The sequence below is a fragment of the Gavialis gangeticus genome, unplaced genomic scaffold (genome assembly GCF_001723915.1).
Source record: "Gavialis gangeticus isolate Ggan-Ray unplaced genomic scaffold, GavGan_comp1, whole genome shotgun sequence".
NCBI lineage: Eukaryota > Metazoa > Chordata > Crocodylia > Gavialidae > Gavialis > Gavialis gangeticus.
This window is the reverse complement of record NW_017729004.1, coordinates 47,227,238-47,244,351: the sequence shown is the minus strand read 5'-3', so window position 1 is coordinate 47,244,351 and position 17,114 is coordinate 47,227,238. Positions and strand designations below refer to the sequence as shown.

Here is a 17,114-nt window from a genome sequence, read left to right as displayed (position 1 = left end):
AAGTACCACGAGTACTCTAACAGCCATGCCAGCAGCTCTGCTATGACACTGGCCAATTTCTTTAGCACCTTTGGATGAATTTTATTCAGGCCTGCTGATTTGGACACATCCAGCCCCTCCAAATGCCCCTTCATTAAATCTGCGCTAACAGTTGGTGGGCTGGTGTCCCTCCTATGTCTATCTATGATCCAATTGGGAGATGTGTCTTGGTCTGTGTCTAGGAATACAGGTGCAAAGAGTTCACTGAAGAGCTCAGCTTTGTCCCCCCGTCTGTCACCAATTGGCCTAGTTTGCCATGTAAAGGTCTTATTCAACCCAGTGCCTTCCTTCTGCTCCCCATATACCTGAAGAAAGACTTTCTGTTGTCCTTAATTTTTGTTGCCAACCTGAGTTCTAATCCTGATTTGGCCTTTCTAACTGATTCCTTGCAAATGCGAACCAGGGAGGTATACTCCTCCTTTGTAGCTACCCCATGTTTCCCCTGGCTGTATACCTCTTGCTTTGCCCTTAGGTTTTCCTGGACTTACCTGTTCAGCCAAGAGGGCTTCTTGGCCCCTTTTCCCCCTTTTATGCATGATGGGATTGTCTCCTTCACCCATAGGATCACTCCCTTGAGGAACAACCCCCCTTCCTGGACCCCCATTTTGCCAATGCTCTTGAGCTTTAATGCGTCACTAACTAATCTCCTGAGAACATTGAAGTTAGACTTTCTGAAGTCTAGCACTTCAGCCCTGCTGGTTAGTTTACCCACTCTTTGACAGATAGTGAATTCAATCAATCGATGGTCACTATCTCCTAGGTTACGTTGTACCTGCAGATTCCCCACCAGGTCATCCCCTGTAGCTAACACCAAGCCCAGCAAGGCATTTCCCCTAGTGGAATCGTATACTTCCTGTGTTAGGTGGAGGTCCTGTATGCAGGTTAATAACCTATGTGAATGGTTAGATTTGGCTGATTGCTCCTCCCAGCAGATGTCATGGTAGTTTAGGTCACCCATGACAACCATATCTCTTTACTGTACAGCCTCTGAGAGCTATCTGGAGAATTCCAGGTCTAGCTCATCCTCCACAGATGAAGACCATCTCATCTCATGCTGCTTATCCCTTCAGAAGCTAATTCTGAAGGTAATCAGAGAGGGTTACAGTAGTAATCAGAGTGGAATGCAGGAGAAGGGTTTATGTGAAGGCCAGTAATTCTAGAGTCAAAGCTGTTTTGACCAGTCTGACTAGGAAGCTGAGACCTGTTGGTGGGAATCCTGTCTAATGACACCTTTAAAAAGCCTTTTAGCAGTCTTTGAACTATGCACTCTTGCTGGTGTGGGCTACTATCTTTCTTTTTTAATATAAGGTAACTTGTATATTAATCTGTCAGGCCACAGACATCCTTCAATCTAGGTATGCAACTCAGTAATTAGTCCAACAAGAGTTGCACACAGGATTGAGTTATATTTAGAATTGGTAAAAGGAATCATAGAATCATAGTTTCATAGATTTAGGGTCGAAAGGGACCTAGTAGATCTTCTAGCCCGACCCCCCGCCAGGGCAGGAGAACAACAAAACCCCAAAACAAAAACGGGACTCAAATGAGTCCAGCCAGGTAGGCATCCAGCCTCTTCTTAAAGACCCCCAGGGTAGGGGCCAGCACCACTTCCCTTGGAAGTTGGTTCCAGCTCCTAGCCGCCCTAACTGTGAAGTAGTTTTTGCGGATGTCCAATCTATACCTCCTCTCCATCAACTTGTGCCCATTACTCCTTGTTATGCCAGCGGGCGCTAGGGGAAACAGCGTCTCCCCCAAACCCTTCTGGTCCCCCCTAGTGAGTTTATAGACGGTCACCAGGTCCCCCCTCAGCCTTCTCTTGTGGAGGCTGAATAGGTTCAGGTCCCGCAGTCTCTCACTGTAGGGTCTGCCCTGTTGTCCCCGGATCATGCGGGTGGCCCTCCTCTGGACCCTCTCCATGTTGTCCACATCCCTCTTGAAATGGGGCGCACAGAACTGGACACAATACTCCAGCTGTGGCCTGACCAGCGTCGCATAGAGGGGGAGGATCACCTCCTTGGCTCTACTCGAGATGCACCTGTGGATGCACGACAAGATCCGGTTAGCCTTGCCAACCGTGACCTCGCATTGTCGGCCCATGTTCATCTTGGAGTCAATAATGACTCCAAGATCCCTTTCTGTCTCCGTGCTCTCAAGAAGGGAGTTTCCCATCTTATAAGTGTGCTGCTGGTTACTACTGCCCAAGTGCAGCACCCTGCACTTGTCAGTATTGAAACTCATCCTGTTTTAGTTAGCCCACCCCTGTAACCTATCCAGGTCTTGCTGCAGTCTTTCCCTCCCTACTAGCGTGCTCACCTAACCCCAAATTTTGATATCATCAGCAAATTTAAACAGGTTGCTTTTCACCCTGTCGTCCAAATCGCTGATAAGGAAATTGAACAGCGCAGGCCCAAGGACTGAACCCTGGAGGACTCCACTGCCCACTTCCACCCCAGGTCGAATATGACCCGTCCACCACCACCCTCTTAGTACGACCCTTCAGCCAATCTGCAATCCATCCGACTATGTAGGCATCAGTGCAGAGGCTGACGCACAGCTGGGATGGGGTGTGGTATAGGGGGTGCAGCTCCTGCTGTTACAGGCTGCTGCTGTGGGCTGGGGCCCACAATGGAGTCTTCCCGAGGGGGGTGGGGGGGTTGGGCCCTGCTGCACTTTGGGCAGATGGTGGCAGTGCTGGGAAAGGGGTCAGGGGGCTACAACAAATTTTAGGTGGCTGCAGCCCCCTCCCAGCACCAGTGCCACCCACCCTGAGCACAGCCCAGCCTGGCCCCCCACTGGGAAGAACCTAGCATGCTCCCCAGCCCCAGCCCAAAGCAGCAGGTGATAGCAGCAGGAGCTGCACCCCCTGTCCCGTACCCCAGCTGTGTAGCACCCGCCTCTGCCCCAGCCCCAATGCCACTCCCTCCCTCACGACCTGTGGGGAGGCCAGATTGAGGCCCCAGAATCCTTACCTGGGGTCCTGGGAGCCTCCCAGAGCTGCAAAAGCTGTGATTCTGCTGCTTGGAGCCTGGCTGGTAGCTGTAGCGCGACTCTGGCCAGCTCAGCTTCAGTTTTGACTGTTGCATGCTGGCTCTGCATGCGCTGCACTACTTTTTTTTTTTTTTACCCCTGGATATCCAGGGGTCAATAAAACCCTCTGCACTGCTCCACTGCAGCACAGAGAACAATGGCCACCCTTGTCTGGATGTGTGACTAAAAATAGGACAACCACCAATACAATATGCAGTTGCAACATCATTGCTTCAAAGGTAATCTTTTGTAAGGGACAATAGAAGTTCCAGGCTTTACATCATTTGTTAATTATGAATCCTGGGTATTATTTTCCTAGCATCATTAGTAAGTCAGCAGTTGCTCATCATTGTCCACTATGTGCATAATGAGTAACTTTTCAGACTACTTTTGGGTTTTAAGAATAAAGGACTGATTTCAAATTATATGGTTTCCTAATAGTTGTGGCCCCTTCTGGTTTTGAGGAATCAGCTGAGCACTGCCCTGAATCAGAAAGCCTCAGATCTTGGATTCCATACCGTGGTCATTGCTATTACATTGAAACATCAGCTGAAAGAAACTGGACCCAAGCCTCTCTGGAATGTATTAAATTAGGTAAGAGTTTTCTTTTGAGATAAAAGATTTACATACAGGCATAAAACACTCATTAAACAGCTTCAAGAGTTAAAATTTCAATTATTGAAACAGTTATTATTGTTAAATAATATAATTATTTTAAGCTGGATATTTTTCCACTATTTCTAGTGGTTTTTTGCTCTTGCTTTTCACAGTTGAAGCAATGAAACTAGAAAGATATAATTGACTTTAATTTTACATTCAGGCTCATGGTCTGGATTACACACATTAGCAAGTTACTGTGATATTCATGTTTCCAGCATAGACAGTAAATTGATTTATTTTGTACAATACAATTTCAGACTGTAAAATAGTATCTATTCTACTTCATATAGCTTTGATGACTACATTGGCTTAAACATGTAACATCAGTTTCATCCATACATCCCATTGCTCTTTTGTACCCTAGATCCAATAGTTCAGCTGTATACCTTCTAACCTGCTCAATGCTAAAATAAAAAGGTGTAGAGTTTCAAAGATTGCCCTTGCTTTGTTGAGCTGTCACTTGATACAAGCCCAAGTTCTTTTTTTTGCTATTTTTTCTTAGGAGGCATAAGAATGGAGAGCAAAACCAAGCAGGAGCGGAGTAAAGCTCTTCAGAATAAAGTGTTTTTTTGTGGTAGGTTTGAAGGAATGAATCATTTCAATATATGCTCACCCAGGCTATATTAATACTTTCCAGGTGCTACTTTGGCTTCAGTAGAAGATTTGGCTGAGTCTGATTTTCTGACACACAGAATACTGACATCTCAAAAACTACAGGCCAGCTATTGGTTTCAATACTATGAAAATATATATGGTAAGTTTTTTCTTTCAGTGTTTAAACATAATATATATTTACCACTGAGATTATTATTATCTGTTTTATCTAGTAATACTGGTGATCCGATAGGTCTATATGGGCATGCGTACACATTACACTACGTTGCCATAACGATGCTCTATGATGATGTAGCGACTGTGTGGCTCTACATGTGACTAGCAGCTACTTCATTGTAGTGGCATGCTCCACCTTTTTAGCGCACTGCTACAGTGAAGTAGTGCTTAAAACTAACTGGGAGTACTAAAGCACGGAGCAGCAACAACATTGCCATAGGGCAACATGTAGATGTGCCCTATATGTCTCTTACCACTTAATATCAAAGGAGATAGCTTCAGGTGTCCTCTATTGTTTGTTGTTGGACACCTAATACTGTGCCTTTTACAACTGGGCAATTAGTAATGGCAATTGTTTGATGGGTTGATGGGAAAAGTTTTCAAATGTGCAATTATTCAGAAGTCAGGAGAGAAAAATGCAGAAGACATGCAGCTGCATCAATTGACAGGAAAACATGAGAGCTGATGCATTTCCCTCATTAGCTGTACCTATCTTCCCCTGCCTATTTTTGTCTTTTTCCTTTTGTCTTGCTTACCTTGTTATGGATTTTCTTCATCCCAAGCTCTTGGCCTTTCTGTATAGAGTCCAGAATTGGAAATAGTAGTTGAGCAGTTCTGTCTATTTGCATTGCCTTAAATCCTACCCAGGGTCCATACCAGAAGCTATTTCTGGTTCTGGTTGCAAATGTTCTCTTAAAATAAATATATAAAGACTGTAGCAGCTGTATTCATTTGATTCACACTCACAGCCTAAGAAAGCAGCCACACCAGTTGCTATCTTTAGTTCACAAAAGCCTTCAGGCAGAAGATGTAAGAAAGGTTTAAAGAAAAATAAAATAGTATATTTTTGTAGTAGCATAGGCCTAGAAATTTAATTTTTGATGCTCTACTAAAATTTCAGTGTGTAAACCACATTTTCAGCCCTCTTATTTTCCACCCTTCCTTTTTAATATCTCACAAAGCTTTTCAATGATAACTTTTTTATTTACTTGTTGCCCTTACACTTCCCCTTTTTTCTCATAGTTTTTTCCCCCTTGGACTGCATATCTTCACATATTCCTTATACTGTCATCGTTCTTTGAATTTTATTTTTAACATTGCATAATTTTTTCTCCCCAGTCATCCCAGTTGTCTAAATCTTTTTTTCAATTTCCTCTGCTGTTCTGTTCTGTTCTCTTCAACTATGTTTTTCCCAGTCTTTCCCTTTCCTTTCTATCATTCCTCAATTAACGTTCCTGTCTCCATCCTTCCAACTCTATTCTTTTATCTTCCAACCATATCATCCTCTTTGCTTTCTGTCCTGTTGCTGCTCAGATCATAGGCACTCCAGTTTTTAAGCAACTTGCAGGGGTGAACAACACAAAAGGTCAGCAGAAGGGAAGATCAGTAAAAATATGCCAGACTTTCCTCTGTCTCCTTTCTACCTTAGAGAAGCTTGCTCCAGAAACTTCCCTGGTCCTTTACTGGTAGGTAAGTGAAGGGGAATGAGGTTGCTGCAGAGTCACAAGGAGTGATAATTTCCCTACTGGCTGGTATCTAGGGTTGAGCCCTTCAAGGGCAGGACATGTGTGTTGAGCACATGCACAAACTCTGATTGGCTCCTTATTCCTCTTCAAAATAAACTTAATTTTTGTGTTAGGTTTGAAGGAGTGTAATTTTAATGTATGCTGACCCAGGTTATCTTAATACTTTCCAGATGGTTCTTACAGTTTGGTACACAGTTCAAGATGGTTCGATTTCTGGACATATTTACTATGGAGTCACACAAAAATGAAAGGTTTTTGGTTAGGAATATACAGAAATATGGATGGTAATTCTTTTTTTTTTATTTCAGCATTCAATCAAAATAAGTATTCAACAAATATTATTCCCCAGAGGTCATTTTTATCTTTAAATATACATTCTAATGATGGTCTGGTAAGTCTATATATGTTTCTTAGTACCACCTAATATCAAAGGGGATGGTTCTAGGCCTCCCATACTCTGGTGGTGTTCGACCTATTTAGCCCTGCAGGCTGAACGAATGATGAGAGGCATGTCCACAGATCTGATCCAGCATGGGTTCAGCACATAGAGTTGGTTTGCTTTCAGTTTGCCTTTGGAGTGACCATATACACTGGCAACAACCACAGCCTGACCCCACACACCAGCACAATCCAGCCTGTGGACCACCCTACAGGTCTGGAAATTTGATGCTGCTCTGGAAACTGTGGCAAATAATGCTTCCAGTACCCCACCTCCACCAAATTTCCAGGTCTGTGGGAAACCCCATGGGCCAGATAATGTGGTGCTGCAGGCATAGTAGGTGGGTGCAAGCCAGAGTTTGGTTTGCTTTGCCTGCTGCAGCATCTCATTGGTAGCTCATGTTCATCTTGTGAACCCCCAAGTCTCTTTCAGTCATGGTGCTAGTAAGCATAGCACTGCTGACCCTATAAATATGATGCTGGTTTTTCCTCTCAAGGTGGAGTGCCCTGCACTTGTCTGCATGAAATGCAATCAGGTTTTGGTCCACCCACCTTGCGAGCCTGTCCAGGTCAGCCTGTATCCCCAACCTGTTCTCCAATGTGACTGCCTTCCCCCATAGTTTAGTGTCATGTGTGAACTTTGCCAGTTTGCATCTGATGCCTAAATCCAGATCATTTATGAAAATGTTGAAGAGTACTGGCCTGAGTACTGAGCCCTGAGGGACACCACTAGTCACCTCATGCCATGTTGATTTGTTGCCATCAACCAGCACACTTTGGGTCTGACCCCAGAGTCAGTTCCCCAGCCATTGGACCATGAGATGGTCGAGGCCACAGTTTTCCAGCTTAGCTATGAGGACATAATGGGAGACCAAGTCAAAGACCTTCTTGAAATCCAGATATATGACATCAACCTCATCTTCCTTGTCCAGGCAATGTGGCATCTGATCGTAGAAGGAGACGAGGTTTGTCAGGCAAGACCTTCCAACAACAAAGCCATGTTGGCTGGCACTCAGAAAGTTGCCTTCCATTAGCATGCTGCTGATGGAACCCTTGATAATTTCTCCAGGATCTTTCCAGGGATGGATGTCAGACTGATCGGTCTGTAATTCCCTGAGTCTTCCTTCCTTCCTTTCTTGACAATTGGGACTACAATGGCTCATTTCCAATCCTCCACTACCTCTCCTGAGTGCCACAAGTTCTCAAATATCTTTGCCATAGGGCATGCTATGATGTCCACCAGCTCCTTCAGGACTCTCGGGTGCATACCATCCAGGCCTGCGGACTTGTGGATGAGTCTTTTCAGGTGTTCCCTCACTTGATCTACATCAATTGTGGACCCATCTCCTGCCCCCTGGATGCTTTGTGTCCTATCTGACAGGGTGACTGCTTTGCATGGGTAGAAGACTGATGCAAAGTAATCGTTTAGGAGATTTGCCTTTTCCTGAGCATCAGTCATCAGCTGCCCCCTTTGATTTAGCAGGGGTCCAATGTTGCCTTTGTTCTTCCTCTGACTTCCCACATACCTGAAGAAGGACTTTTTGTTGTACTTGATTCCTGTGACTAGCCTGAGTTTGGTGTCTGCCTTGGCTTTTCTGGTCCTCTCTGTACAGGTACAGGCTAGTGCTCTGTAGTCCTCCTTGGTGATGACCAGGAATCCTGGTTTTCTCTGATTAAAAATTGCAAATTCTCTGATTAAAAACCCAAAATCCGTGATAAAAATTAAAGGCCCCCCACAGCCCCCTGCAGCACTGCTGGTGCTCCACACTCCCCGCCACGGTCTCAACAGCCTGCCTGATGCCCCTTGCAACAGCCCCCCAGACCCACAGGCACAGACATGCAGACACAGACACTGACACACACCCCAACAGGTAAGTGTGTGTGGGGGGAAGGGCAGGGCAGAGTGGGGAAAATGGAAGGTGCTGGGGGGGTTGGTCAAGAAGGGGGGGAGTGTGCCCCTATGCCCACTCCCAAGAGCAGGGCCAAGGGGTGAGGGCAGGGTTGCCACTCTGTGGGCCCACACACGTGCTGGCTGGCCTGACAGGGGGTTCTCACATGGAGGATGCCACTGCACCCTGCGCTACTATCCCATGGCCACCTGCATTGCTTTGTGGGCAAGTGGCGCAGAGCACGGCAGCAGCAGTGCAGTGGCAACCACCGTGTGTGGGCCACATATGTGCTGCCCGGACAGAGGGTGGAATGGGAGGCTTGCATGCAGTGGCATGCCCCGCAACTGGCTGCACAGCTCCACAATGGTGCAAGGTGGTGGTGGCTGTAGGAAGGTTGTGGGGGGCAGGCTTTGCGGGCAAGAGCTTTCACTGTGGAGCCATGCCTTTTGGCCCTGGATCCTAGAGGTAAGTGGGGCTTGGGGGCTGTGGGGCAGGGCTGGGGAAGATGGTTGGGGGCTGCTGGCCCCAGGCAGCACACCACAGCTGGGAGCAGGGCCAGGGGGTGAAGGGAGTGGTGCCCCTCTGCGGGATGCAGTGTGGTAGTGCCTGCCATGTGCGGGCTGCACTCATGCCGCCCGGCCACCTGCCCAGGGGAGGGGAAGAGGGAGGCTTGCATGCAACTGGAGCACAGCTCTGCGGCCGGCTCTGCAGCCATGGTGAGGAATGGTGGCTGGTGGGCGGGGGGCTCACACGCAGCGGCAGCTGCCGCTTACCTGGAAGACCACGCCAGCAGTGACAGCCACTGCCTACAAAACCTCCTGCTGCCGCCATGGAGCTGTGCCCGGAGCTGTGCAGCTGGCCGCCAGGCAGCAGTGGCAGTGTGGTGGTGGCCAGCCGGCGTGCAGCCGTCCCCACCATCATCCCGCACCATGCCACTGCCGCTGGCCACACAGCTCCAAGTGTGGCTCTGTGGTGGCAGTGGGAAGTTTTGTAGGTAGCAGCTGTCACTGCTGGCATGGGCAGCCACTGCTGATTACCTATGGGGCCGCCAGTGCCAGCAGTGAAATCCCCGTTTTCTCCAAAAGGAACGTAATCCTCAAAGCACAAAGAAAGTCCATCCAATCCTGAAGGAAGTGCAGTCAGTGGGCTGGGGTGCCCCCTTGGCTCAATAGGGAACTTTTGGACCTCTCTAGACAATCCTCTAAGTCCAGGGTTACTGCACCTTGATGTCTGCATCAAGGTTCAATAACCCTGGACTTAGAGGTGATGTTGGGTCTAAAACCACTGATCATCAAACAGCTATAGCCAGGTATAAATGGACCTGTCTTGGAATGGATTAATTGCTTCCTGTCAGAAAGATGTGTTAAACAGTTCTTCATGAACCCTATTTCCATTCTTAGATGGTGTGCTCCAATATTTCATGTTATCACCATCTTCAGTGTCTGTGGTCTGTCAGAATTTTTCATGAGAAGGCATGTTTTATGATATGTTTGTATTTGGATGACACCCAGATACCTATTGTGAGTGGACAGATTCCTGGGCTTAGGCAAATACTGACAGTAAACAAGTAGCCACAAATCAATTGTACATGGTTTCTATTACAAAGCAAATAAAACATAAGACCCAAGCAGGAATGCAGTAAAAAAAAGTATAATTGTTTTACTATAATATACTTGAATATATTTTCAGATGCTTGTTTTGTTTGCAGTATTTTTTGTTCTTCTTAACTCAATTTCATACCTCTGAATTCGCAAGCCCAACTTTGTGTGTATTACTTCAAATTCTGCATGCCATCTACATTTATTACATTATGTACTCTTGTGTTAATAGAGTTCTTAGGTGTTAGTTAATAGTAAATTAAATTAAATTTTTGCCTAATAGATAGGATTATTTTTCTTGAGCTCTCTCTAATAATACAAACAATGTGCTGATACCTGGAAAGCAGGTATTAGTTCGGAATTGCTGTGTATAGAAGAATGTTTTTCTTATTTTTTTTATACACATTCATTTTGACTTTAGGCCAATGGTTATGGCTAGATAACACTGCAGTGGATTTTGTCAACTGGAATGCAGAACAGCCCAATGAGGGAGGTCACTGTGTTGAGATTTCTGGATTATATGGATTTTGGAATAAACTTGAGTGTTCTTATGAACAAGGATATGTTTGTGAAAAATCAAACAGTAAGTAATATAGTTAATTATATATTAATGTTTATCAGTTATTATTAGTATACTATAAAAATATCTCTGTGTAATATTACAATATATGCAGCTATGGTATGGCAGGGGACTGAGGCTATGTATATAGAAACATGCCACTTCCTGGGGAGCTAAATCCAGCCCTGTGTTGCTACAAAAACTATATCATATGACTTCTTCTTAAATTTACCAACCTTCACCTTAAAATAATTGGGGTTTTATTTGGGGCCTGTTTTTGTCCTCACAACTCCTGTTGGAGACTGCCAGGACCTCACTCCTCTAGTGATTAAAAACCGTGATGATGGTATAATAAGTGATATCATGGTATATTGGAAATCTATTCTCCTAAAGTGCAATGTAAAGAATTCATCCAAATGTCAGACACTATTAAAAAATAACTAGCAGTTTACAGTACTTCTGCTTTTGTATGCACAAATGGAAGCATTTCAAATGTGCTTCTTTGGCAGAAAAGCCCGGGTACCCACACTCTGAGAACTGATTCTGAAATTAAACATCTAAACTCTACAGCCATTTTTGAAAATTTAGTCTGTCATCTTTATCAAAAGATTTTATTAGTGTTGTGGTAACCATTTTATTGCCACCACCTTTTAAATTTAAAACAAATACTGTAACCAATTTAAAAACAGTTTATCTCATTCTTATGCTTCATTTTCCTGATTCTCTGGTATTATATATTAGCAATATGGAACAGCATGTTGTACAACTTATTTGTTTTAATTTTACTTAATTTGGTGACCATACATCCCATTTAAGAAACATTTGTATTTAAAACAGGGCTGTCTAGTAAAAATAGCGTTGTTCCAACCCTCCCCTGTTTTCTGCCTTCCCTGTGTCCACTTCTTTCCCTCTGGCTTCAGTGTGCTCAGTTGAGACCAAAGCTTGCTTTTTTTTTTTTTAGGTTTTATTCATCTCCCTTCAGTTATCTTTTCTCTAAGAGGAAACGTTCTAACTTATTTAGTTTCAGTTTATACAGAAGTCGCTCTGCACTTCTAGTCATGCTTGTTATTTGGGAAGTGCATGATGAAAGATAATTTCCCTACTTAATAGGCACATCTACACATGCATTTGACCCAGGATCTGTTTACTTGTGAGGAAACTACTTATGAGTAAATGCTCCTGGGCAAGTGACACATGCAGGGACAAGAGAGCAGATTTGCTGCTAATGGAAGGATATTGCTTCCATTTCCTTGAGCCCTGCAATGGGCCCCTACCACCACGAGGGGAGCTCTAGGTGTCCCTGCGTGCTAGCCCAAGGGCTGTCAGGGAACACTGGACCAAGAGACGGCTGCCCCCAGGGTGCTGCCTGCTGCTGGGGTGGGGATAATTTTCCCCTACTCCAGCAGCAGGGAGCTCCTGGCCCTGGTTTCCCCAACAGGGGCAGGGGACTCAGAAAGAGCTGCAAGAGAGGGGTAGGTCCCAACCCCTTGCCCCATCCACTCCCCAGCCTGTTTCCTGCCCAGCTCTGTGATCATGGACGTGGGTGGGGAACACGATCCCCAGCCCCAGCTAGCAGCGAGATCTCAGCACTGGCTTCACAATCAGGGGGCTGGCACAGGGAAATCCTTATCTCCCAGCCCAAGCCCCATGATCATGGGCCCAGGCTGGGAGACCTTTATTTCCCAACTCCCTACTTGCCAATTGCAATCTTGGAGCAGGGGGCCTGGAGTTCCCTGCCGGGAGCAGGGGAACATTGTCCCCACCACCTGGGATTCATTGGTGGAGCCCTCCTGAGCAGCAGATCCCGGGGTCAGGGAGCAATCTCCCATCCCCTGGTGGCCAGCAGACTGGGAGCAGATTTTCTCCTGGTCAGGCATCTACATGAGCGCTACTGCACCATTACTAATTGCAATTCAATTTGCTATTTACTCATGATTAGTGAGGTTTACTGTGCAGTAAGCATATACATATGTAGATGCACATGCTTACTGTGCAGTAAACTATGCTACTTCACACTAAAGTGTCTCATGTAGATGAGCCCAGTAAGAACTAGTTCCCTACTTAATGACCACATTGACATGAGTGCTTTACTGCGGAGTGGACTAATTGACTGCAGAGTAAAGCATCACTGTCTACACGTGACGGTACTAGGCTGCAGTAAACTAAATGCTGTTGTGAGAGAGTACTGTGGGGGATAGCAGATGCAAGTGTAGACACTGACCGTGGGTGTAAATTGTGCCCAGTGAGCCCAGCCAGCAGGGGGCCAGACTCCTGCCTGCTACCTAGCCAAACAGCTCCACACTTTCAACAGCCTCATGCTCTAGCCAGCCCCTCTGCCACCTGATGCCACCACCTGGAGCCTGGGGCAGAGCAGGGCAGGAGTGGTCCTGGTGTAAACTACTCTGCTCCGTCTCAAATTGCTGCTGTCCCAGATGCGTGTGTGGACATTATGCCTGGGTAATTTACTCTGGCTCAAACTGCTCCAGAGTTTATTGCTTCTAATCAATTGTATGTTTAGATACACCCAATTTGTCCTATAATTCCCATTCCTGAGTGTCCCATATTTTTGTTACACATCTCCTCAGCAGTGTGCCCTGGTTGCCAAGAAGGCTAACAGCATACTGGGCTGCATTAGTACAAGCGTTGCCAGCAGATCAAGGGAAGTAATTATTCTACTCAGTTCTGTACTGGTGAGGCAACATCTGGAGTACTGTGTCCTCCCACTATAGAAAGGATGTAGACAAGTTGGTGAGAGCGCACAGGAGAGCAACAGGAATGGTTCAGGGTCTGGGGCACATGGCTTCTGGAAGAGGGACTGAGGGAACTGGGTTTTAGTTTGCAGAAGAGAAGGTTAAGCAGGGATTTGATAGCAGCCTTAACTACCTGAAGGGTGGTTCCAGAGAGGACGGAGTTAGATTAGATTGTTCTCAGTGAAGCACTGGAACAAGTTAACTAGAAATATGGTAGAATCTCCATCCTTGGAGGTTTTTAAGCCCCATCTTGACAAAGCCCAGGCTGGAATGATCTAGTTGGGGATGGTCCTGCTTTGAGCAGGGGGCTGGACTAAATGATCTCCTGAGGTCCCTTCCAGCCCTATTTTCTATTATTCCTTGAAGTAAGAGGTTTTATAAAAGAGTTTACTTCTGTAGTCTTATAGTTCAATTATATTAAAAAGTAGATAAAGCTCTTGTCACATATTTTATCTCTTCTAATTCTCTTTATTTGTGTAAGAGCACTACAAACACAACTGCAAACCTTCCTATTTTTCAATCCAGTATAGTTTTCAGTGAAATAGTCCAACTTTTATAAATTCTGAATATATCTTTTTTCCTTTTAAAGTGATTGAAATTGAAAAAACTGTGAAGATATCAAGGGAAAGAGGTAGGATTATTTTTAAACAAAGTATTAAAATCCCAAGTTCAATAAAAGTATATAATGCAAGTTTCAAAACCACTCAAATTCAGTGGTTACATAATACTAAAGTCCTTAAATACTTTTGAAAAAAAAAATTCAAAATGCTTTCCTAAATGGTTAGCAGTTCATGTTCCAGTCTAAAATTGGTTACAAATGATGCCTTGGCCTCATCGGATCAGCTCCCATTGGGCAAAATCCCAAGGTCCTTCCTTAGGTTTGAATTAGGTCCCTCCCTTTTCTAGGAGGGCAAGAATAAGGTAAGAATATAGGAGGGATGTACTGTACCTCTCTTGTTTCCATGCCTTAAGCAAGGATTAGGGCCAAGGACAGTCAAGGACCCTATACTTGGAAAACACAACTTTTGGATGCCAATGGCGTGCACAGTTTTAGTGAGGTAGAACTATGGCACTCTACCTCACATAACTGCACCTATAAAGGTTTGCATGATGGAGAGACTATGGAAGGAACCTTCCTTCTCTTCAGACCATGATCTCATGGCAGCAGGATAGTTTCACACGACTTTTTGTTTGGGTATCACCTAGCTCTAAGTTTTCAATGAGTCTTTCTTCTGGCCATTTCTCACGCTCCTATTGAATTAAATAGGTGTTGACTTGAAACTAGATGCGAGTAGGGACATCAAGATTGGATGCATGTAGTCAGGATAAAACTATTTGAATAATGAATACAGATTTTTAATTATTGTTATAAGCAGCCAGTGTATTCTCTGCTGCTGTTCATGGAGTTCTGTTATCTGTGAATCACATGCCTTTGTCAGCATTCATACATATCAGACACTCATGAAAATACCCTGAATTCGCTAAATTTCTGAAATTCTTTTATCCTTATTTAAGATGAAAAAATACAAAATGTGAAAATAATGTTGGGTCAGAAATAAACAAATTACCAAGCAGGTTTATTTGTTTCCCAATTGGGAGCAGAGACCATTTCATGTGATCAAGGTGAACAATCATGGAACACAAATAAAAAATAGTGAAAAGATCATAGATTGTTCAAAGACTAAAAACCTTTTATTCAAGTTATAATATGAAATATGTTAATATCTTCCTCCATAGTTACTGCTGCTCCTACCATAATCTGAGTCTCCTTAAACACAGGGTTCTGTTAAAGGAAAGGGTAATCACCAGTAATCCTTTGACATGGCTTAGTGCCCAGGTTGGAGCAGAACTGTCTCCAAGGGTCTTGACAGATGTTAATTTAATGAGATGTGATCCTGGATCCTCAAACTAATGCATCTTGCTATTGTATATCAGACATGCATAACAGGACATGCATTTTTTTGGCAATTTATAGTGTTAATTGTGCCATAAATGTAATGTCCATCTGGGGCCCGAGTTTAGGATGGAAATCTCCAACATGCCTTGGCAAGGTTGAGAATTTGCTCCTTTGTTCTCTATATTCAGTAGTTGTCATCCAATATAATCACCAATGCATTTAATAATGTTCTGTATTTGTTTACAGAAGAGAAGAAGGATGAAGAGTGTTCTGCATCTGGCAGCCTTGCAATCTGGATACTGGGAGTGCTGACCATTCTTAGTTTAGCTGGAGCTGGCCTCATGGCCTCTTTCTTATACAAGAAAAAAATGAGAAATCAAGAGGAAAAAAGTGGTGAAGGCAATGAGATACAACTGAATAGCACTGATACTGCTGCTTAAGGAAGTAGTGATATAAAGGATTCTGTAGGCAGTATCAGGCAAAATGTACACACTGTCCTCTAGTTTAATAAAACTAAGGATGTGCCAGATTTGGTAATTTAACTTAGTGGAATGAATTGAATCTCTAACCAAAGACAAATTCTCTTGTAGCAGTAATTGCTTATTTTGTGTTGTATGCATTTTTAAGCAAGTAGAAACATTCATTACTATTATACTGTTCTAGCATTCAGACTCTTCCCATAAATGGAACAAGTGAGCATGGATAATTGTTCAGAAATATTATTTCTTATTTAGAACTAGATGGCCCTAAGATATCATGATAATTCAATTTGCTTTGTGGAAGCCAAAAAGCACTCAAGAAAGTGTTAATCTAATTCTGCTGACATTCTGAAAGTTATCCCACAAAACTCATTCTAGCAACCCACTCCTGTTTTGTTTGTTTGTTTTTGAATGGGAATTACGTTTTACTGTTTATGTAAAGAAGTATTACGCATTATCACTTCAGAAAATTTTAGGAGACACAAAATCTTGCTGCTTTCATTTTCTTTAGTGTAGTAACAGTAATGTAGTAACTTGTAATCAAGTTCAAATAAATCTTGATAATAAATAAACTTGTAATCCATCTCAGTTCTGCAAATGGTTTTGTAATTTTGTGTGGGAACTATCAAGGTATTGCCCACCTTTCTACAGCAAAGAATTGCTGAGGTGCAATTTAGGAGCTGCTATTATGACTAAGTGGTCTTAGTAGGATACACTTTGCTCATCCTGCATGGGGAAGGAGCTAAAAAGGTGCCCTAAACTTAGGCTGTATTATCTGCTTCTGGTTGGAAAAATGCATCCAGTAGGATCACTTTCTTTGTAGTCAAAAATGTCATAAGACAACAATGATTTTTACAACATGTAACAGTCACACCTTGATGGATAACCAAGACAATGAATGACCAGAAAAAAGAATTGCCATCGTCTCCAGGGAACTAGAGAGATGCAATATTGGCATTGCAGCTGTGAGATGAGACAACCGGATGAGAGTTAATTGACAGAAGAGAGGGTGGAGGCTACACCTTTTTCTGGAAGGGGAAACCAGCCCAGGACAAACGTGTTCTTGGTGTTGGTTTCACCATCAAGAATCAGTTCATCAGTCAAGTTATAGAGCTCCCTGCGGGCATTAATGAATACCCAAACAAAAAGTCATGTGAAACTTCAGTGCCAGTTGGGCATAGCCTGGAACTCTGCAATGGCACCACTGGGAAGGAAAGAGTAGGGAAAGCTAACTCCAGTGCCATCCTTCCCCTGAGCACATGTGCAAAGCACAATTTTGGCACAATCTTCAGACAGTAACAAATATAAGACTACCTGGAGACATCTTCACTCTAAGCACTGGCACTTCCTTGACTATGTAATTGTTAGGGCCTGTGGTCAAATGGATGTCCATGTCACGTGAGCAATATGAGAAGCCAATG

The 17,114-nt window shown here is 44.1% G+C and overlaps 1 protein-coding gene across 1 annotated transcript in view; it reads left to right on the top strand.

Annotated features, from left to right (window-relative positions):
* LOC109291105 (macrophage mannose receptor 1-like) overlaps positions 1–17,114 on the top strand; it is a 151,818-nt gene that overhangs the window by 119,364 nt on the left and 15,340 nt on the right. The window contains exons 25-30 of the mRNA XM_019507966.1: positions 3,508–3,660; positions 4,364–4,480; positions 6,254–6,367; positions 10,430–10,591; positions 13,907–13,948; positions 15,461–15,922. Coding sequence (XP_019363511.1) covers positions 3,508–3,660; positions 4,364–4,480; positions 6,254–6,367; positions 10,430–10,591; positions 13,907–13,948; positions 15,461–15,654 — 782 coding nt within the window. The 3' untranslated portion in view covers positions 15,655–15,922. The remainder of the gene's footprint in view (positions 1–3,507; positions 3,661–4,363; positions 4,481–6,253; positions 6,368–10,429; positions 10,592–13,906; positions 13,949–15,460; positions 15,923–17,114) is intronic.